The sequence below is a fragment of the Mustela erminea genome, chromosome 11, assembly GCF_009829155.1.
Source record: "Mustela erminea isolate mMusErm1 chromosome 11, mMusErm1.Pri, whole genome shotgun sequence".
NCBI classification, from domain to species: domain Eukaryota; kingdom Metazoa; phylum Chordata; class Mammalia; order Carnivora; family Mustelidae; genus Mustela; species Mustela erminea.
The window spans coordinates 105,232,053-105,259,015 of record NC_045624.1 but is presented as its reverse complement, the minus strand read 5'-3'; the positions used below and the strand labels follow the sequence as shown (position 1 = coordinate 105,259,015).

General features: G+C 38.0%; 1 protein-coding gene across 14 annotated transcripts in view; it reads left to right on the top strand.

The window, feature by feature from the left end:
• Window positions 1-26,963, top strand: part of SUGCT (succinyl-CoA:glutarate-CoA transferase) — a 787,044-nt gene that overhangs the window by 29,727 nt on the left and 730,354 nt on the right. For all 14 annotated transcript variants that reach the window (XR_004276715.1, XM_032304187.1, XM_032304179.1 and 11 more), the window contains exons 3-6: window positions 105-178; window positions 7,119-7,204; window positions 7,691-7,741; window positions 14,066-14,186. Coding sequence is in view for 13 of the 14 variants with exons in the window: in XM_032304187.1 (XP_032160078.1) it covers window positions 105-178; window positions 7,119-7,204; window positions 7,691-7,741; window positions 14,066-14,186 (332 nt within the window). In the remaining variant the exon portion in view is untranslated. The remainder of the gene's footprint in view (window positions 1-104; window positions 179-7,118; window positions 7,205-7,690; window positions 7,742-14,065; window positions 14,187-26,963) is intronic.

The window sequence follows — 26,963 nt, the reverse complement described above, 5'->3', positions numbered from 1 at the left end:
TAATTCTTACTATAATTATATGAGTTTATCTATGTTAGTGAGTTATTAAGAATTAATATAAAAATATGCAAGGTGGTAATTATTTATCATTGTTAATATTGTAGAGTACTGGCGGGACCTTTTGCTACTATGAATTTAGGAGATCTTGGAGCAGAAGTTATAAAAGTGGAAAAACCAGGTAAAGCTATTGCTCTCTTTAAAACGTGGAAACTAATACAAGTTTCTCTTTTTTAAAGATTTTATTTTTAAGTAATCTCTACACCCAACGTGGGGCTTGAACTCATAACCCTGAGATCAGAAGTCACATGCTCTTCCAACAGAGCCAGCCAGGTTCCCCAGACTACTACAGTTTTTAGCTGTTTTTAAAAAAAATAACTATGTGTCTGTATATGGGATGACGGGAGAATATGGGATGACGGGAGAATTGAAATGAAATGATTATTTTTTTTCTTCTCCATTCCTTACTTTCCTCTGAACCTATACTAGTGATTTCTTCTTACTCATTAAAAAAAAAATATTTTATTTATTTAACAGAGAGACACAGCAAGAGAGGGAACACAAGCAGGGGGAGGGGAGTAGGAGAGGGGCTTGATCCCAGGACCTGGGATCATGACCTGAGCCGAAGGCAGATGCTTCATGACTGAGCCACCAAGGTGCCCCTCCTCTTACTTTTTGTAAGTGCCAGGTTTTAAGGCTTTAGCCAGGCCCTTCACACGTACCTGAAAGCCTCCTGTAGAGACAGAGATGCACCATGCACTGTCACCATGACAGTGATGCTAGCACTTGCAGGGACAGGCACAGGTCTTAACATGAGGCCTGTATTAATTTATTTAATGTCTGCTACAACCTTATGGGCTGACCCTGTATTATTCTGAGATTATAAACACAGAGAAACAGAGACATAAAGCAGTTTGTCCAAAGTCACACAGCTGATCAGGAATATCCACGCACTCACCCTGGTCTGGCTCTCCTTAGCCCCGCGCCAGCCTATCATTGAGACTGACTTTAGAGCTGGCCTGACCACCCTTCCTTGCTGGGGGATGGAGGGAAGGCCAAGAGGGGGGGAGGGTAAAACGGTAGATGCAGGACACACAGGAAGGAGAAAAGGAAAAGGAATCAGCGTCCTTCCAAAAGGAACCCAGATACTCCAAAATAAGTCATTCTTTTCTGTTTTTAATAAAAGAAACATTTTCTCGTTTTATAATTGTAAGCATTTTGAGAGAGGAACACTGAAACTCAGATCAGTTCTTTGGGTTTGTTTTTCATCACATCTTTCCCATTTTTCCTTTCCTCTTGGTCCACCAAATAAATCTATTCGGTGTACACAATTCTCACTTTTATTTGGTGCCTTCTTAGTATTTGGGTGTTTAACTCATGCTCTTATTGAAAGTTATTTCAGTACTTACTATTGAAAGAAATTATTGTATGCTCCTTCTCTCCTACAAGCACTTAAAGAGCAGAGTCCATCTTCTCCATGTCCTCCATATCATCCTATAAGGAGCTCATTTTGGATGGTTTCAAAACTTAGCATTATTATTTAGTCTTCAAATTGGATCCTTATGGATATGGAACAGAATTACCAAATTAGTGAAAATGGTCTAGCCTTGAATAGTATGAGTATATCTGCAAGACTCATAAAAGACTAGTTTATAATTACATCACCTGATTAATTTCCCAGAAGTGATTAAACACTATAAAGTAGAAGATATGGTGTAGAAGATTCAACTTTCTGCTTATTAGATTTCTTAGGAGGACAAAGCAATTAGCAGAAGATTCTCTGATCAGCATGGGGAATACTCTGTTATTATTATATCGTATTTATTTGACCCTGTGTTTATCAGGCTCCGGGTGGTGAAAGAGTCTGGTGAACCCTGCTTTCCAGATGTAACGAAAGCTTCATTTACCTGGTCATTGATGTTCATCACATTTGGTTGTTGTGGGATGCATGCTGAATAATGTTTGCTTTCTGGCTGAATACCCTTTTTGTCTTTTCCAGGTTTCATAAAACTTTGATTTCCGTGTTATTATGCAAATTCAATACCATGGCACTTTCTCATTTTAGCCATTGGGTCTTCCCGTCCTAGATGGAGCATCAGGTCTACTTTCTCTTGCTATTTCAGTTGAGCACTGATCTAAATGTGTATGTTTATATTCATTTTAGAGATCATTATTCCCTCTCTATGTAGGCCTCATTTCTCCTTTGTACGTTTTCCTTTCTTCAGTAGAGGGTACCTTCCTTTGTCTAGGACTTTACATCCCATAGTCATACACTTGGGATTGAGCTTTGTTCGTAGTAGGTTGTTGTTCATTTTTTTTTCCTGATTGGTCTCTTTCCCTTAATCCTTCTGCATGATGCATTTTATTTAATTAATTAATTTATTTTTAAAGATCTTATTTATTTATTTGACACAGAGTGAGAGAGAGAGAGAGAGAGAGAGAGAGAGAACACAAGCAGGGGGAGTGGGAGAGGAAGAAGAAGGCTTCCCACTGAGCAGAAGGACCCCAGGATCATGACCTGAGCTGAAGGCAGCTGCTTAACAACTGAGCCACTCAGGTGCCCCTGCATGACGCATTTTAATGTTTCTATTATGTGTTTAACTGTTTCGGGTTTTGAGATAGTTATTCAACACAGATCTGAGGAAGAGTAATTTGGCAGGACTTTCAAAGTTCAGGAGAGAATTAGTCTTTTCTCAGGCCACTCCTCTAGTTCTTCCTTCCCGCTTGCTTGCTTGCTTCCTTCTTTCCTTCCCTCCTTCCTTTTTAAAAAAAATTATTTATTTATTTGAGAGAGAACGAGCATAGCAGGGGGAGAGGCAGAGGGAGAGGGAGAAGCAGAGTCCCCATTGAGCAGGGAGCCTGATGCAGAGCTCAGTCCCGGGACCCTGAGATCACGACCTGAGCTGAAGCAGACACTTAACCGACTGAGCCACCCAGGTTATAGCTTTCTGATTTGGGACTTAGACTATTCTTTTTTTTTTTTTAAAGATTTTAGTTATTTATTTTACAGAGAGAAATCACAAGTATACTGAGAGGCAGGCAGAGAGAGAGAGAAGGAAGCAGGCTCCCTGCTGAGCAGAGAGCCTGATGCGGGACTCGATCCCAGGACCCTGAGATCATGACCTGAGCCGAAGGCAGCGGCTTAACCCATTGAGCCACCCAGGCGCCCGGGACTTAGACTATTCTTATATTTGTAATCAAAGAGCCCATAGATTTTCTTTCTCTTCTTTCTTAGTTACTTAGCTGGGCAAAGTGGACTAGGGAAGGCAGCAAATGATGCTGCTGGTACTCGTGGCTTGTGGCCCTTAGGCAGGAGTATGAGGGCAGAGGTGTGTGCGGTCCTTTGTTCACTGCTGTGTCTCCTCTGCCTGGAGCACTGTCTGTGACGTAGTAGGTGCTCAATAAATATTTTTTATTGAATGGATTGAATGTGTCAAAATATCTTTTAAGAAAGCAGTCTGAAATTTTATATGAGGTCTCCAGACTTTGAAGTCATGGCAGCTAATTAAAAACTTTAAATTTTGTGTGGGTCCAATAAAACATCTTTCAACTGTCAGTTTTCCCAGTTGGTGACCTTTAGCCTTTATTTCTTGTCCATGCTGATTCTTTCCAGGGGCCACTGATCCTCTCTAAAGTCCTGGGTAGGAAAACCATGTAGGCCTCCAATTAAGATTCCTGACATTATTTCCACTTTGAGAGATGAATGTAAACATGTGAAATTACCTAATTTTAGCCCTCCCTTGACGTTGCTTTATTTTAAGAAAATTAGTGTTTTGAAAGCTTCAGGAGAGTAGATTGGCTGGACTTTCTCTTTACTCCAAGAGGTCCTGTCTGATCCTGAAGATCTAGATTCACACCTGCCGTGAAGACTCTTACTGGTTTATTCCTAGAAGATTGCCTTTCTGGGATCTTATAGTTCACTTTTTCCCCTTTTATTTTGAGCTTGCTATTCCATTTGATGCTTACCATGATTTCTTTGTTTTGTTATTGGATCATCTCCAGTTAGAAATAATGTGTCTTCTTTTTTTGTTCAGATTTTATTTATTTATTTATTTATTTGAGAGAGAGAGAGAGAGAGAGAGAGAGAGAGTGAGTGCATGAGTTGGGGAGGGTAGGAAGGGAGAGGGAGAAGCAGACTCTTAGCTGAGCAGAGAGTCTGACAGGACGTGGGGTTCGATCCCAGGACCCAGGGATCATGACCTGAGCCAAAGGTAGACGCTTAATGGACTGAGCCACCCAGGTACCCCTGGAACTAATGCTTCTTTTCTCCTCTGGCCTGTGTTCTGTTTTTTCTCTTGGGAAGTTGTTGTTGTTATTATTATTTTTCAATAAATGAATCTATTCTTTGGCCTCTGTTTTTTTTTTTTTTTTTTTTTCCCCAAAAGGTTATATCTGCTTTTCTTGATCAGTTTTAGTGGTAAAGTCTAATGGGCTAATAGGTTAATTATATTATTTAGATGAGATTAGAATTTCAAGTCTAACTCATATTCACAAATATTCTCTTCTTGGGGGCCAGTCTTTAATTGTAATTACTTATATAGTGATTAGTTTCTTTTTTAAAAAAAAAAAATATATATATTTATTTATTTGACACAGAGAGGGACACAGCGAGAGAGGAACACAAGCAGGGGGCTGGGAGAGGGAGAAGTAGGCTCCCCGCCAAGCAGGGAGCCCGAAGCTGGGGTCCATCCCAGGACTCTGGGATCATGACCTGAGTGAAAGGCAGACTCTTAACGACTGAGCCATCCAGGCCCCTCATAGTGATTAGTTTCTGATACCAATATTTAATCAGGCCTTATATTATAAGATTCTTAAATGATACTATTTTGTGCCATTTATACATTAATGGATTTTCTGAGTTTTGTCTACATAGTCAGTTGCTTTTTGTGCCAAGGAAAATTTTTCTGTAACTCTATAGTTACAGAATCTAACACAAACATGACTTGAAGTAGATGTCCAGAAAAAAACCCCTGTATTTTGATGGTTTTAAACTTCTCCTTTGAAGCAAGACCTAGGTGACTAAAGCTTTATTCTAGAATACTATTTGAAATTAAATGAATCTGCTGTTCAGTAACTTATTTTGCCTCTCATGATTTGTTGCTATAACACAAATGTTTTTCCTAGTTGTATTGAGAAATAGTCAACATACATCATGTATAAGTTTGAGGCACGTGGCATGATGGTTTGATTTATGTACATCGTTATCACATTATTACCACAGTAGGTTCAGCTAACATCTGTCTTCTCATGGAAATATGATAAAAGGAAAAGACAGAAGAAAAGAAAAAAGGAAAAAAATTCTTCTTATGATGAGATCTATTAGGATTTGCTTTCTCAACAAATTTCCTGTATAACATATAGCAGTGTTATATGTTACACCTTTTGACCACCTTCCTCCGGTTCCCTCCACCTGCACCCTCCACCTCTGGTAACCACAAGTCTGATCTCTTATTCTGTGAGTTCATTTGTTTTTTTAAAAAATTCCACATATAAGTGAGATCATACAATATTTGTCTTTGTCTGACTTATCTCATTTAACATAATGCTTTGAAAGTCCACCCATGTTGTCACAAATGGTAGGATTTCCTTATTTTTTATGGCTTAATAGTATTCCATTGTGTATATATACTACAACTTTATTGATGGATATATCCATCAATGGGCACAGGTGTTTCCGTACTTGGCTATTGTAAATAATGCTGCTATGAACATAGGGTTGCATATCTTTTTGAGTTAGTGTTTTTGTTTCCTTTGGCTATATTCCTAGAAGTGGAATTGCTGGATCATATTGTAGTTCTCTTTTTACTTTTTCTGGATCCTTCATACTGTTTTCCACAGTGGCTGTACCAACTTACATTCCTACCAGCAGAGCAGGGGTGTCCCCTTTCTCTGTATCCTCAACAGTATTTGTTATCTCTTGTCTTTTTGTTTATGGCCATTCTAACAGGTGTGAGATGATTATATCACTGTGGTTTTAATTTGCATTTCCCTAATGACTAGTGATGTCAAGCTTCTTTTTCTGTACCTGATGGCCTTTTGTCTGTCTTCTTTGGAGAAATATCTCTTTGGGTCCTTTGCCCATTTTTTGATTGGGTTATTTGTTTTTATTTGAGTCGTGTGAGTTATCTGTATGTTTTGGATATTAATCTGTTATCAGCTATATGGTTTGCAAATATTTTTTCCCATTCTATAGGTTGTCTTTTCACTTTGTTGATGGTTTCCTTTGCTGTGCAGAAGCTTTTCAGCTTGATGGAGTTCCACTTGTTTATTTTTGATTTTATTGCTTGTGCTTTTGGTATCAAATCCAAAAGAATCATTACCAAGGCCCATTTCAAGGAACTTTGTTCCTATGTTTTCTTCTAGGGGTTTTATGGTTTTAGGTCTTATGTTTACGTCTTTGATCTTTTGAGTTAATTTCTGTGAGTGATGAAAGGTGTAAGCTATGGGTTCAGTTTCATTCTTTTACATGTGAGTATCCAATTATCCTATAACCATTTGTTGAAAAGACTGTCTTTTCTTCATCAAGAGCTCTTGGTTCCCTTGTCATATATTAACTGACCACGTATGCTTGGGTTTATTTCTGGGATTTCACAGAAACTTAAAGATTTATTTATTTATTTATGATGCCATTTTATTATAAAATCTCGCTTACCATTATTCTGGTTTAATTATTTAACAAAAATCTTTCACAGACTCAGCATTTCTTTGCACATTTAATGCCAAGAAACACAGAAAGAGCTGAACTAAACTACCAAAGCCTTTTACTTTTTGACCTAAACTGCCAAAGATTTTTACTTTTTGCTTGCCAAAAACTGAAAGTAGGTTTTTTTCTTTTAAATTTGCCATTTATTAAATCTGAAGACTGCTAAAAGGATATTTCTTTCTGGATATTGACTTTCAGGGATGGATTCTAGTGAGAGATGATACAGTAGGACTTAGTGAATAAGGTGGAGTTTGGAGAGTTGCAACAAGTTCTTATGGCCCCTGTGGATTGCTTAATTCCCCTGAAATGAGGTGATTTTGTGAAGGCATCTGTGAATGTATATGATGGGTGAATGTTGGTTTGGATGTCTCATGATGTTTAAGAGTTAAAAATTAATAGCTCATACTGTTATTTTCAGGAGCTGGTGATGACACACGAATTTGGGGGCCACCTTTTGTGGGGACAGAGAGTACTTATTTCCTCAGTGTTAATCGAAATAAAAAAGTAAGAATATATTTTCTTTCTTTGTTTTTTTTATATAATTCTCTTGTAATAACAAAACTTTTGTTTCTATCCTTTTCTATCATTCGTTTCTATCCTTTTCTTGTATATATAATTAGTACTTAAAAGAAGGTGAAATTTTATTCATTCACTAGTTACAAAATAGAAACGAGAGCTTTTTACTAATTTTCCTTCTCTACTAACTTATTTCATGAGAATTTATAATGGTTTATAATGGAATAATTTTATTAAAGAGAAAAATCATTTGATTCTTTACATTTTATTCTTTCAGAGATTGCTAATTGCCTAACATTTGGTATTATTATTTGAAAAAATTTTACTAGAATCCTTGCTATCATCCTAATATATCGCCATTGCAAATAAAATCAGTAAAGATAGTTCAGATGTTTCTTCATGAGGTATCCTTATTGAACTGTCAGTAATATGAAAACCTTTATATTATTTTAATATATATATTTTAATTTTTAGAGTATAGCTGTAAATATCAAGGATCCAAAAGGGGTGAAAATCATCAAAGAGGTACAGTATGCTCTATGGAAGATATCTTACCACCTGGGTTGTAACTGGGGATTTGAACATGAGTTGAAGTGTTTTAAAACTTTATTTCATTGGCAATCACTAATTTTCCTGTAAACGCCATTTAAGAATTTAACTTTACATTTATTATAAGTGAAATTTGCTTTCTAATTTCTTATATGTTTTGTATAATATTTCTCTACCCTGTGAAAGTTTTCAGTCATAATATTATCTACTGTTGACCGAATGCCTACTCTGCATCACTCTTAGGCTTGGACACTTTCCATATATTATTCCCTCAGATCCTCAGGATTTGACTTGTAAATTGGTATCAGAATCCTCATTTTCACGGGAGGGCAGTGAGTCTCATGGCCTCAGGGGATGCTCCAAAGAGGACAGAGCTGGTAAAGGGAAGAGCTGAGTTTTGAACCCCGTGATGGGCGTCCCATCACTGGAGAGCCCAAGCTCTTCTAACCTTTATTCCGATGGCTAATATGTCCAGAGCTGATTTCAGCATCTTTGCTTGAGGGGCAGGATTGGGTACTGGTTTGGTGCACCCTAGTTCTCCACTGCTGAGATTCTAATCCTTCTTTCTTTACTTACTAATTTATGTGACTTCAGGTAGATGATGTAAGTTTTTTTTTTTTTTCAAGATTTTCTTGCCTTAAGATTGTTCTTGCCTTTATTCTCCTCTTTCTGTTCTCTCAGTATCATCTTCAGTGTTCACAGTTCCTGCTTTTTTTTTTTTTTTAAAGATTTTATTTATTTATTTGACAGAGAGAGAGATCACAAATAGGCAGAGAGACAGACAGAGAGAGAGATGAGGAGAATCAGGCTCCCTGCTGAGCAGAGAGCCCCATGCGGGACTCGATCCCAGGTCCCTGGGATCATGATCCGAGCCGAAGGTAGAGGCTCAACCCACTGAGCCACCCAGGCGCCCCCAGTTCCTGCTTTTTTGCTTCTATTTCAGAGCATTCTGATATTTTATCCTAAGTAGTCAAGGTTTCAGATTTGTTTGAGCAAATACTTTGTAGTTTCATTAGAGCTTCTCAATAGGTGGAATTCCTAATTCTTGCTACTAATGCGTAAGTGTGCTTTTGAGTATTTTAGGACTGCATGTATGATTCTGACCAAAGTACACAAATCTCTAGGACTTCCTTCTCGCTGTCCTGGGATCTTGCCAGTCTTTTACTATTCTACTTTGAATTATGTTTACATTCTACCTTGAATTAACTTTCTTTTTCTTTTTTTTTAAATAATTAAAAAAAATTTTTTTAAGGATTTTATTTATTTATTTGACAGAGAGGGAACAGAAGCAGGGAGAGTGGGAGAGGGAGTAGCAGGCCTCCCACCAAGCCGGGAACCTGATGTGGGGCTTGATCCCAGGACCCTGGGATCATGACCCGAGCCAAAGGCAAATGCCTAATGACTGAGCCACCGAGGCACCCCTATAATTAAAAAATTTTTAAATTTATTTGACAGAGATAGAAACAGCGAGAGAGGGAACACAGGCAAGCGGGGGGGGGGGGGGGGAGAAGCAGGCTTCCCGCTAAGAAGGGAGCCTGATGTGGGGCTTGATCCCACGACCACGGGATCATGACTTGAGCTGAAGGCAGATGCCCAGGTGCCCCTGAATTAACTTTCATTATGAGCTTGATTTCTCTTCATGTCTGATTGATAATAAAGTACATTTCAAGTCATATTAAACTTAAATAAATTGTATGGGGACGTTATTGATGTCTGTTGCTTTTAGCTAGTTCCATGTTTTTAGCTTTTAGTATGTTATATATCTTATTGCCTAGGGAAAAAATTATTTTTTGCCTAGTCTTTTTATGCTTTCTGGCATCGATTTCTCTTTTAGCTTAAGAGTAGCAAAACAACCTCTTTATTCAGACCATGGTGGCTATGATTGCTAATATATTGAGTTTAGTTTATGGAAACAGTTCCAAAGTAGCATACAAAGCAATCAGCTGGATACATGAGAGCTTCAAAAATATGACTCCTTTGTCTACTAGGCTAACTAGAAACAGCTTGAGCAAAAAACAAAACTCTGCTTAGAAAATCTATGTAGAGCCCAGTATTTTCATAACAATATGATTTGTTAACTTTCTGACATATCATTTATATTTCAAATAATTCTCTATGTTAACTAGTTGACAGTCACAATATCCATATTGAGTGCACATGATATGTTCCAAAGAGCAATGTCATGGATTTTATTTTCTTTCTTTCTTTCTTTTGTTCTTTCTTTCTTTCTTTTTTTAAAGATTTTATTTATTTATTTGACACAGAGAGAGATCACAAGTAGGCAGAGCAGCAGGCAGAGAGAGGGAGAATCAGGCTGTCTGCTGAGCAGAGAGCCCAATGCGGGGCTTGAGCCCAGGACCCTTGGGACCGTGATCTGAGCTGAAGGAAGAGGCTTAATCTGAGCCACCCAGGCGGCCCTGGATTTTATTTTCTTATGAGAAATTCAGACGTACAAAATAGCTGAAAGAAGAGTATAATGAACTTTCTTCAACCCTATGCCTAGATGCAGTGTTGTTAATATATTGCTGTATTTGCTTATTTACATATGTATGCCTATATGTGTGTTTGTGTGTGTATTTTTAAACTATTTTATATATTTTATTTTTCTAAGATTTATTTATATATTTATTTAAAGAGTGTGAGCAGGGAGAGGGGCAGAGGAAGAGGGAGAGAGAATCTCAAGCAGACTCTGCACTGAGCACGGAGCCCAGTGTGGGGCTTGATCATGACTCTGAGATCATGACCTGAAGAGTCCAACGCTGAACTAAGCTGAGCCACCCAGACGCCTCGTGAACTATCTTAAAGTGGATGATAGGAAACTTTGTGCTGAAATCTTTCAGAATACTTTTCCTACCAATAAGCATATTCTTCGATATAACATTTAAAAAATTACTTTATGATTTCTTTAGCAATGTGGTTAAATTATTATCATCACTTTCCTTTCTATTTCTGATCTCCACTGTGTTCTTAAATTACATGTAACAAAGGGATCTCAGAATTAGATACTCTGTATTTCAACTTAATTTTAGTTCTTATTTACTCTTTGGCTAGATGGAGGATTTTCTTTTTTCTGTTTTAGAAAGAAAAAGGTAGTAGCTTCTCTAACTCATGCAAAATTGTGCTTGCTTTTTTTTCTGGGCCAGATTCTAGGATACGTGTTTTAGGTGATTGATGAGCACTTAGATGAGGAAGAGGTGATCAGCAGTAAAACTGGAAACTAGTCCTCTCACTTTATTTCTTAGTAGATTATTGTATTTGGGAAATGCCAGTAAATAGTTGGTCTCCTTTGAAGCAATTGTCAGACATAACACTTGTAGTTAGAGTGGGGAGCAGTGTAACTCAGAGGGAGTTTTCTGATGTTATGATTTTAGCATCCCCTTTTTTTTAAAAGAGATTTTATTTATTTAATTGAGAGAGAGAGAGTGAGAGAGAATGAGCAGTGGGGAGGAGCAGAGGGAGAGAGAGAGAGAGAGAGAGAGAGAAGCAGACTCCTTGCTAAGCAGGAAGCCCAATGCAGGGCTCCATTCCAGGACCCCGTGGCCCTGCCCTGAGCTGAAGGTAGATGCTTAACTGCCTGAGCCACCCAGGCGCCCCAGATTTTAACACTCTTGTGTTAGAATTTTTATGAATGATTAGATGAAGCTTTAGAAAACATACATGATCTTGAAATGGGTGAATATCCTGAAACAGAGGAGGAGAGACTATGTTGAATGACAGAGCAACTAAGAGTCAATATCTAGTAAGTGGCTAAGACATCTTTAAAATAAATATTTATAAAATGGAGAAAAGAAAAATTTCTGCCCTATATACTTTTTTGGGATAGTTCTTTATAAATATTAGAATGCATACATACTCAGTTCTTGGGTAAGCTTAAAAACTACTGTGCATCTTGATGAGTAGAAATGTGTAGCTCGGGGCACCTGGGTGGCTCAGTGGGTTGAGCCTCTGCCGTTGGCTCAGATCATGATCTCGGGGTCTTGGGGTTAAGCCCCGCATCGAGATCTCTGCTCTGGCGGGGAGCCTGCTTCCCCCCCTCTCTCTGCCTGCCTCTCTGCCTGCTCTTTTCCAATCTCTGTCAAATAAATAAATAAAATCTTAAATTAAAAAAAAAATGTGTAGCTCTTAAACTCACCTGCTCCATATTTTTTTAATAATGTGATAGAGCCAGACCACCTGGTGCTCTGAGCACAGCTCTTGTTAGTTAAAAGAATATTTGTCATGTTACACAAATACTAATACATGTAAATGGAAAAAAAATTAACATTTTACTGTATCATGTCAAATCTCTTTATACCCTTGTATACTCATTTTTCCCCAAAACATGAGATAATGTAATGTATATTGTTTTTTAATCTGCTTATTTTGAGTACTTTATAATATTTTTAATACTTTTTTATTAGCATAACTTATTCGTTTTATTTATTTTTTTTGTCTTACTGAAATAGTGAATTTATTTGTGGTCCATCTGGATACTTAATGTAGGTTGAGATGTGATTTAGAGTTCCACAAGGTCTGAAAATACAAATAGCCTATACAGTTAAAATGTTTTTTGTTGTAGTAGAATATATAGAACATAAAAATTTCCATTTTAACCATTTTTGAGTGTACAATTCGGAGGCATTAGTTACATTCATAATAGTGTGAATCACTACCGCTATCTGTTTCTAAAATGTTTCTTCACCCCAGACAAAAACTGTACCTGTTAAGCAATAGCTCTACACTTCCCTCTCCCTCCAGCCCCTGATAAACTCTCATCTACTTTGTGTCTCTATGGATTTGCCTATTCTGAATATTTTATATAAGTGAAATCATACAAGTTTTATACTTTTGTGTCTGGTTAATTTCATTGAGCATAATGTTTTCAAGATTTGTCCATGTTGTACCGTGTATCAGAACTTTGTTCTTTTTTTAATGGCTGAATAATATTCTGCTTTATGGGTACATTTGTCCATTGATGGGCACTTGGATTATTTCCACCTTTTGGCTATTTTGAGTCATTGCGCTATGAACATTTGCATAAAAGTACCTGTTTGAGTCTCTGTTTTTGGTTCTTTTGAGTATATACCTAGGAGTGGTATTGCTGGGTCATAGGGTAATTCTATGTTTAACTTCTGGAAGTACCCACACAGGGTTTTTTAAAATTAAAATTAATTCATTAAATGCCGTTTGCAGGGCGCCTGGGTGGCTCAGTGGGTTAAGCCGCTGCCTTCGGCTCAGGTCATGATCTCAGGGTCCTGGGATCGAGTCCCGCATCGGACTCTCTGCTCAGCGGGGAGCCTGCTTCCTCCTCTCTCTCTCTGCCTGCCTCTCTGCCTACTTGTGATCTCTCTCTGTCAAATAAATAAACAAAATCTTTAAAAAAAAAATAAATGCCCTTTGCGTAAGGTACTACATAATGCACATGCTGAATGTATGCAACGAGAGCTGACCCATGTAGAAACCTACATGTGTTTGATGTAGTTTGTGTCCTTTACTGCCGGCAGGAGTGCCTACACGGGGTTACTGTTTAATAGTTTTTTTTATGGTTAATTAAATACATTTAGAACTTTTTGGAAAGGAAGCATCTGAAAAGTATAAAAGGATTTCTGAATGACATTTATATGTATTACATACCCATATGTGCAGGTTGTAATGAGGAATATTACATAGTAAGGATGGAGAATAGCAAAGACATTGTATCTAGTTTCTTCTACAGGATTTAAGATGTTTTCCATATATTTTAATTTATTTATTTAAAGGTTTTTCTATTTACTTATTAGAGAGCGAGAGAAAGAGAGAGAGAGAGAGACAGCGGGAGAGGGAACACAAGCAGGGAGAAGGAGAGGCAGGCTTCCCTCCAATCAGGGAGACCAATGCGGGACTCGACCCCAGGACCCTGGGATCATGACCTCAGCCAAAGGAAGCCGCTTAATGACTGAGCCACCCAGGCGCCCCTGTTTTTCATATATTTTTGTACATGTATTTTAACTTTTCTATCTAAGCTACTTGAGACTATATTAGGACCATGTAACCTAGATATTTCTTACATTTAATGTAAGCATATCCCCTTAACACCATGCTACTTGCTATTTTAGTGGCCATTGTCTTATTGTCCGTAATAATCTCGAAGTAGTTGACCCACTGGTGCCTTTATGTTCATTTAATTCTACTTTGTAATTCTACTTTTCCTGTGATTTTTCTTGACTATTACAATGTGAGGATCAGCTGTGTTTACTAAAATCCAAATTGTGTCATGTGGGGGTTTGTTCAAAGGTTGGAAGTCCCTTAAGAAGTCTGACTCATCTTCCCCTCCTTCCTCAGCTTGCAGCTGTCTGTGATGTATTTGTGGAAAACTACATCCCTGGCAGACTGTCTGCTATGGGCCTTGGATATGAAGATATAGACAAGATTGCCCCTCACATCATCTACTGTTCTATCACAGGTATTTTGATCCCACACTCTTGTCAGCGAATAGATTTTCTAGTTAGTTGGCTTTCTTTGTTCCTGTAAGAAGCCTCTTGCTCGTATTGGTTTTCTTGAAGTGATTCTGTTCTCCCTAGCCCTCGCCCTCTGATTAATCATTATAGGTAACCGAAATGAAGATTTTTCATGTATTTATTGGCTGCTTGTATTTCTTCTTGAATTGTACGTCTGTAGTTTTGTTTGTTTGTTTTTGCAAATTTTTCTATTGATATTTTACAGACATTTACAAAATACTTTGTATTTTGTATTTACAAAAATACTTTTGTATTTATAAAATACAAAATATTAATTCATACATAGAATTGTAGGTGAAATATTAATTGGCTTTAGCGTAGCACAGGAAATCAACATATCCCCTTAATTTATTCAAAGGTGTTAAGCCAGGTCAAGGAAAAGAGTTCAGTAGTCTTCCAGATTGTTTAGCTGGGGAATGTTGTGGGTGTTTGTGTGTGTGTATGTGTTAGGTCCAAGGAAACAAGGTTATTATTTGAGTTAGTTTAATCTATTTTTAAGCACTTATCTATTAATTTAGGGAGGTAATATAGAAAAGTGGCTGTGAAAATTCTTAGTTACATTAATAGTTTTTATCAGAAAAAATTATAGTATTTTCACTCTTCATTCATCTACCAAATATTTACTGCAGGTGTGTGATTTGCCGGGCAGTATTCTAAGGTTCTGGGTTGTGGCAGTGGATAATACATGGAGGTTTGCCTTATATTATAGGTTAAGTAGATATATAGTAAATAAATAAATAAACTTATTCTTTAAGTTTTTAATTTTTTGTAATTGAGCCCATTAATGATAAGGGCTAAAGAGAAATAAAGTAGGGCAAGAGGGATGGGGTGAGGAGGAGCTATTTTATACTTGGAGATAGACCTCTGGTCCTACAGCGTCTCCCTTGGGGGTGCCTGGGTGGTTCAGTCGGTTAAGCGTCTGCATTTTGCTCAGGTCATGATCCTGGGGTCCTAGGATTGAGCCCCACAGTGAGCTCCATGCTCAGCAGGGAGCTTGCTTTTCTCTCTCCCTCTGCCTCTCCTCCCCAATCCCTCACCCCACTCATGCTTTCACACTCTCTCTCTCAAATGAGTAAATAAAATGCTAAAAAAAAAAAGAGAGAGAGAGAAGTCTCCCTCGATAAACTGACATTTGAGCAGAGACCTGGATGAAGTAAAGGAGTGAATCATACAGATATTGGCAATGATGGCTTCAGGAAGGGGAAACAGCAAGTGCAAAGGACCTAAGGCAGGAGCGTGCTGGGCATGTCTGAGGACCATCAAGGATGGCTGAAGCAGGGAACAAGGGGAATGTAACAGTAAGAAAAACAGGAAGATGTTGGTTAGCAAGATCTCGAAGAGCTTGTTGGCAACTCTTAAGGAATTTGACTTTTACTTTGAATAAGTTTGTAAGTTAATGGAGTATTTTACAGAAGAATGATAATGATCTGACGTATTTTTATTATGTTATTTTTTAAAAATTTCACCTGTTTATTTATTAACATATAATGTATTATTTGTTTCAGGGGTACAGGTCTGTGAATCATCAGTCTTACACAATTCACAGCACTCACCGTGGCACATACCCTCCCCAATGTCCATCACCCAGCCACCCCATCCCTCCCACCGCCCTCCACTCCAGCAGCCCTCAGTTTGTTTCCTGAGATTAAGAGTCTGTTATGGTTTATCTTCCTCTCTGGTTTTGTCTCATTTCATTTTTTCCTCTCTTCCCCCATGATCCTCTGCCTTGTTTCTCAAATTCCCTGTATCAGTGAGATCATATGATACTTGTTTTTCTCTGATTGACTTATTTTGCTTCGCATAATACCCTCCAGTTCCACCCACGTGATCTGATGTATTTTTAAAAGTATCACTTTTCTTTTCCTTTCCTTCTCCTAACGTCCTGAGAAACAAAAACTGAGGGTTTTGGAGGGGAGAGGGGTAGGGGCTTGGGTGAGCCTGGTGGTGGGTATTAAGGAGGGGATGTATTGCATGGAGCACTGGGTGTGGTACATAAACAATGAATCTTGGAACACTGGGAAAAAAAAAGCCCCCCCCAATAAAAGGATCACTTTAGCTACCGTGTTGAGAACAGACAGTAGAGGACAACGTTACAAGTGGAAGAACAATTGTGAAGCTATTAAGCTACTCCAGGCTAGAGATACTAGCAGCTTGAATTAGGGTAGGAGTGGTGGGGGTAGTTGAGGAGCGATAGGATTAAAAATGTTTCTTTATTAGTCATAAAGTAATAATAACCAAAATACTCCCATTTCTATGCATTCAGGTTAATTGAGATATAATAATGCTTTGACTATGACATATTACTTTAGTATAAATGATGCTTTTCAAAGTATAATTATGTGGTGCTTTTTAAATGTAGATTAAGCTATAACTGCAATGTTTGGTCGATACTATTTTAGAGGGGATGATCGTTAACTTCGCTACTGAATCAACATGAGAGCCAGCGTCTGTAAATTAATAGATGACTCTTTATCACTAAATCTGACTCTTTCTTAAATGTACTATTGTATAGCTATGTAATCACACTTCAGTCTTTGTGTCTGAATATCAATATTTATATGTGTCAGAAAGAGGGAAAGGTTTTTCCTTAAAATTTCACAGTCTATTGGAAATGTGGAGGTCTAAATTACTAAAATAGGTAAAATATTATCTTCACATTACCTTGTTATCATAAAATGCTACATAACTTGCAAATGCACTATCTTCAATGACGGTAAATATTTATTTCTCATTCCCATGAATTTGCATTGGCGGAGGTTCAGCTGATCCATACTGGTTAGATTTGGCTCCAAGTTTCAGGGGTGGGGGGCCTGCTGTGCTGGTCCTGTCTTTCACACTCCTTGGACCAGTGGCCACCAAAGGCGCGTTTTCCTCATAATGAAAGGCAAGAGTACAAGAGAATGAGCCTAACCTCACAAGCACGTTTAAAACATTAGCTACATCCCGTTGGCTTGCATTCCTTTGGTCAAGGCAAGTCACTCGACCAGGCCCAGTACGAATGCATGGTGAAATATGTTCTACTCTTGTGGCAGGATCTACAGAGTCACATGGCAAGGCATGGATTCCAAGAGGGGTAAAGATTAGGAATAAGAATGTATTTTATCACATCCTCCAGCCAAACAAAAATGTTAATTCACTTGGGGGGCATCTGGGTGGCTCAGTCAGTCAAGCATCTAACTTATCTCAGGTAATGATATCAGGGTCCTCAGATGGAGCCCCAGGTTGGGCTGCCGGCTTCCCTCTCAGCAGGCAGTCTGCTTCTTCTCTTCCCCTGCCCCTTCCCCTGCTCCTGCGCTGTCCCTCAAATAAATACATAACATCTAAAAAAAAGAAAAGTTACCCCACTTGGGAAGCCTCACAGTTCCCAAAGTTTCACATCTATAACTAACTACAGTTAAAGCCAGCAGTTCTTCTGGGTCTTGGCTTGTGGTTAGAGGATCTCTGCATTTTCTTCCAGCTCTCAGATCCCGTGTTCACATTTTAGTGTGTCAAAGAGCCCTGGAGATAGACTGTATAATGTGGAAGTTCTCAGCTATGGGGAGAGTGCAGATTTGATATGCTTTTCGGTGATAGGGATGGGGGAATAAGGAGGTGATGGGGAGAGGCACTTACAGTCTGAACAAGGACCTTCCATAATTCTGTAATCCTCTACATCCCCATCTCCTGACAATCATGAGAAAAACACCCATACAGTTCATTCTCCTTTATTTCCTGATAAGGAAAGAGGTCCGCAATGTCCAAGAGACCTCTGGTCCTACAGCTATTTCATGGCAGATGGCTTTACAATTCAGGCCTCTTGACTAAATATTAATTGCCTCTGTGCTTTCCCTACTTAGATGTATATCATTGTTGTATGTTACATTGTTATAACTTAAATTGTCAAGTGATGACAAGACACTGAACAGCTTGACTTGAGAAGAATATAGTCTTGGTCTTTCATTTATTGTTAATCATATTTACTCGTCAGGGAGTCTAAATGTCAACGGAGTCTTTGGAAGCAAAGGTCGTTTATGAGTCATGAATCTATGTGTATATAAAGTAAGGCCATCTCTTTTGTAAAAGTTTGATATTCTGGTAATCAGTGTTTGTTTTTCATATTTTTTTTAAATAAGACTGATTAGATCAGTCTAAAGTTGCACATGCTATGATTGGGATCCTAGACTTCCCTGATGTTCCCCAGTGGCATTGCTGTTCTGTCAGTGCTGTCCAAGCCCAAATAGTCTGTTCTCACTCACATGTTGGCCTTACTGCTGATGAGAGTAATCTTAGAATGGCTGGGAGATTTAGTTTAATGCACTCTGACAGTTGTGTGGTTGAGATTGCCTCAGTCTGTGAAATCTGGTCTGCAGAACAAAAATGCTCAACTGATCACAAGGGAGGAAGGATTATTTTTGTAAGGTCCTCTTACCATTTCGGAGTATGAACATTAGGGGGCAGTGTTTAAAAAGCTATCATTCACTAGGAATTACTTCTTGAGGAAACTCATGTGTCCTTTGTACCAGGGGGTGAAGAAAATCTCCGAAAGGGCATATTTATATTCTTAAAGAAGTTTTGTTTTTTAAACTGACCATTCTCTACCTCTTTATACTTTTAGTATAATGATATTCTCCATGGCACTTTAATTTTAAGTTGTACCCTCTTTCCTTTGTTTCTTCTGAGCATGTTATTAATTATAAAAAGTTAGCAGTAAAAATCCTCTCTACCACATTTAAAAATATTTACTTCTTTTCTTCTTATTAGCTTCATTGCTCTTTTTTTCTAGAAGGATAAACATTGCATTATATTATTGACCAGAATAATTTTGTGGTAGGAACATTGTGTATGCCCTTTAATAATTTTTTTTGGGGGTTGGGAAAGGGCTTTGCCAAGTACCTTTTTGATTTTTGTGAATTCCCCAATGGCATTTTCTTAATCTCTGTCCTTGTATGGACAGATTACAGGATTCTGCTTGAGGATAGGTCCTCAAGAGGGACCTCAGAACTCATTATCAGAGAGAATATTTTAAGAGAATATTTTAGATCCATTCTTTAGTTTTAAGTAGAAAAAAATCTGAGAGCTCTACTTATGAGCTAAGAATAGCTAAGATAGTTATAAGGAAGAACCTGGTGGGCAGATTTGCCTTATTAGATAAAAAGACTGATACAACCTGTAGTAATAGTATAGTGTGGTATTAGTATGAGGATAAGAAATACATCGATGGAACAGAATAGAGAGCTCAGAAACATGCTGGCATATATATGGAAACATTTTTTTTTTTAGGGCTTATACTCCAGATCATTAAAGGGTAGAATATGCAATAATTGATGGTAGAACATTGGTTATCCTTAAAGGAAAAGATAACCTTGATCTTGAGTTTATTCTATATAGTAACATAATGTTGATTTATACCCTAAATATGAAAAGTAAAACTCTAAAACTTTTAGAAAACAATATAGGACAATGTCTTTATGACCTTAGGGCAGGGAAGAATTTTGTAGACAACATACGAAAAGTATGAACTACAAAGGAAGAGACTGATAAACTTGACTACTTATTAAAATGTAAAACTTTTGTGCATCAAAAGCCACTATAAAAAAGCAAGCAGATGAGTCACAGATCCCTGGAAGATAACTGACAAAGGATTAATAACCAGAATATCTTAAAATTTTTCTTTAAATCCAATAGAAGAAAAGAGAAACAGTTCAACAGACAAATGGGCCGAGCTCCAGAAAAGGAAACCCGAATGGCTGTAGAAAGTTACTCAGGGTCAGTAGTTTTTAGAAAAATGCAAATTACACTGTCTGTTAACTAACTAAAATTTAAATAAAAATAGAAAAAGGCAAATTAAAACAAGAATAGTATTCCACTTCACACCTAAGAGATTGACAGACATTTAAAAACCTGACTCTACCAGACAGAGGAATCTGTGAATGTTGCTGGAGGACAGATACCCAGGTTGATACCCAACATGGGAGTAATTTGGCAAGCTGTTTTGAGATTGTACACAAATCTACCCTATGATCTCCAGTTTTCACTTTTAGGTACGTCCCTATAGAAAGTCTCAAACATGTGCATGAGGGGACATGAAGAATTTTCATAGCAGCATTGTTTGTAATAGCAAAAAGGTGAAAATATGAGATGAAGTATATTTTAGTAGGAGAATGGCTAAATGTGTAATATAATGAATGGGATACCATTAAGCAATGGAAAGAGTAAGCTGGAACAACATGAATTCAGTTAGATGAATTTTCCAAACATAAAATTCAGTGAAGAAAGCAAGTTACAAACAGTTATATGCAGGATGATACTGTTTATGTAGAGTTAAGACAATAAAAATCGTATATATTTTTTAGTAATTCACTTAAGTGGTTAAAATATAAGTGGTTAAGTGGTTAAAATATAAAGACATACATGGTGATGAAAAATGCTAAATTTGAGAGAATGATTACGCCTGGGGAGTGGGGAAGGAGGGATATGGGACAGGGTAGGGACATACACGGGACTTCAACTGTATTTGCCAAATACACATGCATATTTGTTATATTATTCTGTGTACCTTTTTATGTTCAGCATAGCAAAAGATCCAGAAATGCCCAAGTAATTCCCTCTCACCTTCCCTCCCTTTCTCTGTCTCCCTTCTCCCACTCCAATGCATATTTCATGAAATTCTGTATTGCCCGGCTCATTGAGTGTATGGAATGAACAATACAGACATGATTTCTGCATTTAGGAGCTTACAGCCTACTGTTAGAGACATTTTATAAAGAAGTTAAAAAAATCGTATGGCAAGTACTAATAAATTGTGTTAGTACTATGACAGAGATTCATAGAGGAGGAGATGCATAGTGTCAGAAAAGCCCTTTCTGGGGAGTTATCATTTAAAGACCTAAAACAGGAGAAAGAACCAGCCATTTGAAGATCAAAGGGAGGAGCATTTCAGGCAGCAAAAATATCATGTGCAAAGGTCCTGAGGTAGGAAGGATCTAAAGTTCTTTAAAAGCCTACGAGAAAGCCAATGTGCCTGAAATACCAAAACAATCAGAATGCTTGAGAAGACACTGTGTAGGGGTGAAAATGCTATGGCATACAGGGAAGGATTTGAGCTATAGAGGGATATGATACAGAGTATATTAAAAATAATCTTTAAAATAGGTAGGAATCAAATACTGACTAACCTGCTGAAGGACCTTGATTAGTAACATTGGACATGGAATTATACAACCATAAAAATGGATGAGGTCTGGCATTTGTGATATTGAATGGACCTAGAGCACTATGCTAAGTGAAATAAGTCAGGGAAAGACAAATGCCATTTGATTTCACTCATATGTGGAAGCTAAGAAACAAAACGAATGAATAAATAAACAAAAATCAGAATCAGACCTAGAAATACAGAGAACAAACTGATAGTTGCTAGGGGTGGGGAGGGGGTGGGCCAAATAGGTGAAGGGAAGTGGGAGGTACTGGCTTCCAGTTAAGGAATGAATAAGCCCTGAGAATAAGAGGCACAGCACAGGGAATATAATCAGTAATGTAATAGTATTACAGAGTGATAGAATGTAGCTACATTTGTGAGCGTAACAATGTATAGAGAGTTGAATTACTTACATTGTACACCTGAAACTAATGTAATGTGTGTCAACTATGCTAAAAACAAAAAACAAAAAACTGACAAACTTCTAGTCATGCTGACCAAGATAAAAAGATACAATATTGGGAATGAAAGAAGGGTCATCACTTCTGACAACAAAGACATTAAAAAGATATCAACAGAGTATTGCAAATAACTCCATGCCCGTGAATTCAAAAACTGAGATGAAATAGAATAGAATAAATCCTTAGAAGACACAATGTACCAACACTTACTCAAGAATAACGTGAATTGTGCTATACCTATTAGAGAAATTACATTTTTTTAAAGATTTTATTTATTTGACAGAGAGAGAGAGATAACAAGTAGGCAGAGAGGCAGGCAGAGAGAGAGAAGGAAGGAAGCAGGCTCCCTGCAGAGCAGAGAGCCCGACGCGGGGCCCAGTCCCAGAACCCTGGGATCATGACCTGAGCCGAAGGCAGAGGCTTTAACCCACTGAGCCACCCAGGTGCCCCGAGAAATTACATTTTTAGTTGAAAACTCTTTGGAAAAAACTTCAGGCCCAGATGGTTTCACTGGTGAATCTCACCAAACATTGAGTAAGAAATACTACCAATTCTACACAATGTCTTCCAGAAAAGAGAAAAGGAGGGAATCCTTCCAAATTCATTTTATGAGGCTAGCAGCGTCCTGATTCCAAACTAAAGACATTCCAATAAAAGAAAACCAATGACCAGTATCTCTCATGAACATGGAAGTAAAAATTCTCAACAAAATAGGGACAAATTGAATCCAGCAGTATATAAAATCACAATACATCACAATCGAGTGGGATTCATCCCAGGAATTTAGGCCGAGTCAACTTTCAAAATCTATGCTAAGCATATTAGCGCACAAAAGAAGGACATAGGAGAAAAGCTGCATGACCTTTGGCTTTGGCAGTGACTTTAGACATTTGATGGCAAGAGCATGACCTACTTTGGCCATCAAAGGGAGTGTAGTCCTGCTTCATACTACAGATGGATGAACCTCAGAAACATCAAACTATATGAAACAGTGCAAGGTGCAAAAGGCTAGGTATAGTCTGATTCCATTTATATGAAATGTCTAAGAAAAGACAAACTTATAAGCTGGAAAGCAGATCAGTGGTTGCCTAAGGCTGGAGATGGGCTTGGGGGATTAACTGCAAAGAAGCATGAGGAAAGTTTTTAGATTGTGGTGATGTTTGTAAAACTCTGTATGTTGATTTATGGACTTTCAATGGATGTATTTAATGCTGTATAAATGATGTTTTCATAAAGCTGCCTAAAAAATGAAAAAAAGAAGCCACTGGACATTGAGAGAAGGTTCATATTCCAGAGAGTAGTGATTAAGATAAAATTTCCTTAGATTACTGAAGAAATCCCCATGCCTCCATAGTGTTTCAGAGTCAGTAGCAGAGAACGGTGAGCCCAAATAGCCATGGCAAACCGTCCAGTGACTGCATCCAACATTCATATCATGGCAACGACTACAAAACAGAACATTGCTGCACTTGGATTCTTAGGGAGTGAGCTGGTCTGTGTGTGTGTGTGTGTATCTATTCTCATCATTTTCTGCATATTCACCACATAACCTCATCTCTTAAAGAAGACTTACTGGGGTGCCTGGGTGGCTCAGTGGGTTAAGCCTCTGCCTTGGGTTCAGGTCATGATCTCAGGGTCCTGGGATCGAGCCCTGCATCAGGCTCTCTGCTCAGCCAGGAGCCTGCTTCCCCATCCTGCCTCCTTCTCCCCTGCCTGCCTCCCTGCCTACTTGTGATCTCTGTCAAATAAATAAATAAAATCTTAAAAAAAAAAAAAGAATATCTAGATGTCTGCCTGCACTGTAACCCCATAAACATGTTGAAGGGGAGAAAAAGAAGGAAGGAAGGAAAGGCAGGAGGAGTGGATGGGGGAAAGAAGGTTGGAAGAAAGAAGGGAAGGAAGGACAGAAGAGAAAGAATTAAGGTATGTGGGATAACAATGGGCAAATTTTATTTTTTTATTATTATTATTTTTTAACCTCTCAAGATTGTAGTCCAGTTTAGGGTACATGACATTCACATGGCAGTAAGCATCATTTCTAGACTGAATAAATAGTTTGGATATGACATTGAAAGGAATCCTTATAGTCAAAATAATTGGAAACTACTGGTCTGAATTATGAATGTCTTGGTTGCACCCTGTTCTCTCCGGAAATGTTTTTCTTTTCTCCAGAAATCCAGAGTATTGTGGCCATCTGTCCAACTTTAGAGTCAGTGATCCCCAGCAAAAGTGTGGTTTGACATATTTACCATTTCATACCAAACTCATTATTTAAACAAATAATGACACCATCTCTGCTGGGGAAGGGAAACTTAACACATAAATACAGGATTTCAAAACACAGCCCATAAAGCTAGGGACTGAGATTATATTTTGTCTGTAGACATGGACTGACTCCAGAAAGTGACTTTATGCCTTTATTTCATCCCCAAAGGGAATAACCTCTTTATCTTTAAATACTTCTTTTTACCCTTACACATATAACAGATGTGTTGTACGAGTTGGACTCAGTGGAGTAGATGCAGAGACTATTCTCTCCCACCCTACCTCTGCAACCTGTATCCTTGACTTATTTTCATTTTTCATGGATGAAATCCCAGACAAGTCCTATGTTTTTTTCCCTGGTTGTTTCATTTAAAGTATTAAAAAGTCCAGCCCAATCTAAAACCATAACTTCAGACTCTTGTGCAGTTTATGACTTTTCCCTTTCCCCAACTTGGGCCTGCCTTTTTGGGAGTCTGGGGAGAGAGAGAGAGAAGTGGAAGGGGAGAGAGAGAAGACAGAGAGAGAGAGGGAAAGAGTAGGTGTGTGTTGGAGGTTGACAGTTTCTTCATTCTTCCATGATTCTTCTCTTCCCTGTTGCTAGCTTCTATGTGTAATTCCTTCAGAGTCAGGCTCTCTTAGGGAAGGGGAAGTGAGTATCCCTTTAGGGTACACAAAAGCCTTTGATTGATGGGTATAGTTGGAGCCTTGCATTGGAGACTTCTGTATACCTGAAACTCAGTTGGTGGTTCTTTGTCTTGTGGGGAGTTTTGTAGGATCCTGAGACCTCGGACTGTAGTTCTTCCCCTTCAGCCCCTGTCTTTTTGTGGTCCTCTGTACACAGTCCTCTATACAACACACATGTTCCTATAGGCATCAGAATAAAGTTTCTGCTTAACCTTATGGGTAGAATTCCTTTTAAACAAGCTAGTTCTGCTCTTCTGATGGGACACTGATGGCTCACAGGGCATACCATCCGTTTCTATCATTGGGGGTTGTGCAATTTATTTACAAACCTGTTACTTTTGCTACATTTAACTGATGAAACCTTAACATCTTGCTTTTGGTATGTTTTTAGGCAACAAGTCAAGTCCTTAGGTAATTTCAAGTTCTCAGAACACAGGCCAAGATCACAGATGCTTTTTTTTTTTGGAAGTCTCCTTCAATTAGCTTGAAGTAATGGGGAAGCAATTTGCCCCTCCCCTGTGGCAGGGTGAAATGCATAGCATGCTGACAACTCTTTCTAAGGAAGCCCTTGCTAAAGGTTTTATTTGCCTCCCTACCTTTTCTTGCATACCTTCAAATGGATGATAAGCCAAGGGCAGCAAAACAGGTTTCATATTTTAGCCAGATAACACATGCCAGATAACACAGTCCTCCACACTGGTGTTCTGGCACTTCCGGCATTGTTTTTGGGTTTGACGCCTCAGATGAACAGAGACAAGGGAGTTTCATTTGAACATTCTTTAACTCAAATTTTGACAAACCTGAGATATTGGTCTTAAAATTTTTAAGTATGAAAGGATAATATTTGATGATAAAGTATCTTGACTGACTTCATATGCATTCTCAAATATTTAAACACAAGTGTAAAGGTCAAGTTTTTCCATATACACAATTTCTAAATAAAGATCTTTTCCCATTAGCAAATACTGCTTTAAGGCTGATACGGAGTTGTTAATGGATATAAGGAACATTATGATAGTTTCCCTTGGGAACTCTTCATGAAACTGTGAAATTAAGGGAATCTACTGGACTGGAACATGAATAAAATGACTTCCCATTACGTTAAAAGAGACGAAGTTGCTCTTCTTAAAAGAGTTCTGCTTAAAAGCGTTCTGTATTTATGGGATTTATGTGTATGCACTGAGTACTATTTCATCACACAGTTTTATACATGAATGTATGTTTGACCTACTTCAGTCCCTAGTTACTTTTATTTTTCATATACTATTGATCAATAAAAGAGGAGCTCAAGACCTGAGAAGGAGGTCGAGCTGCTTTCTGAATGCTTTGTACTTCCAGAAGCAAAGAAATCGGCTCGGCCTAGCAATATGGTATAAATCTAGAGTCAATTGGTTTCACCTTTGGTCTCTGATTTCTAATATATGGATGATAGTTCCCAATTTAAGGAACTCCTTGGGAACTCGAGACCAGCAGGAGGGAAAAAGATGACAACATTAGTTCATGTTAAAGTAATTATTTCAAAATCTTCACAAATCAGATGATTTATGGATCATGCCAGATAACACATGTCAAGACTTAGCCCTCATCCCAAAACCCTGTCATCAAACTGAATCATTTCCCTTTATGGTATTAGGCCTGGGAAATAAATCCATAAATTTAAAGAAGTAATGCTAGATAAGAAGAAATATTATACTTAAAAGGATGCAAAAAATAAATGTTAGATAAAATTTAGATAGCATGTATTTCATGAGTGCTAATAATACTTTTTCCATTCTGTCGATGGTCTTCTTAGCCAGCATTAGTGCACTGCTACAACTTTCAGTCCTTTACTTGAACTACAGTATTTTTCATCACAGAGCTTAAAAGTATGTGCAGTTACATCATAGTCACGCAATCCTGAAAGATCAGAGATCTTGATAAACTATCAGATTGTGGAATCAGTGATTCTGTTTTGTAAACAACGTAAAACCCACAAAAGTTTATCAAGTGAAAAAATACCAGTGTTAAAAAATTTGGCAAACATATTTGGATAGAAGGAAACCTAGTCTAACAAACATGCCAGTTAAAAAATAGGCAAAGGACCTGAACAGACATTTCTCCAAGGAGGATATACAAATGCCAACGAGCACATGAGAAGA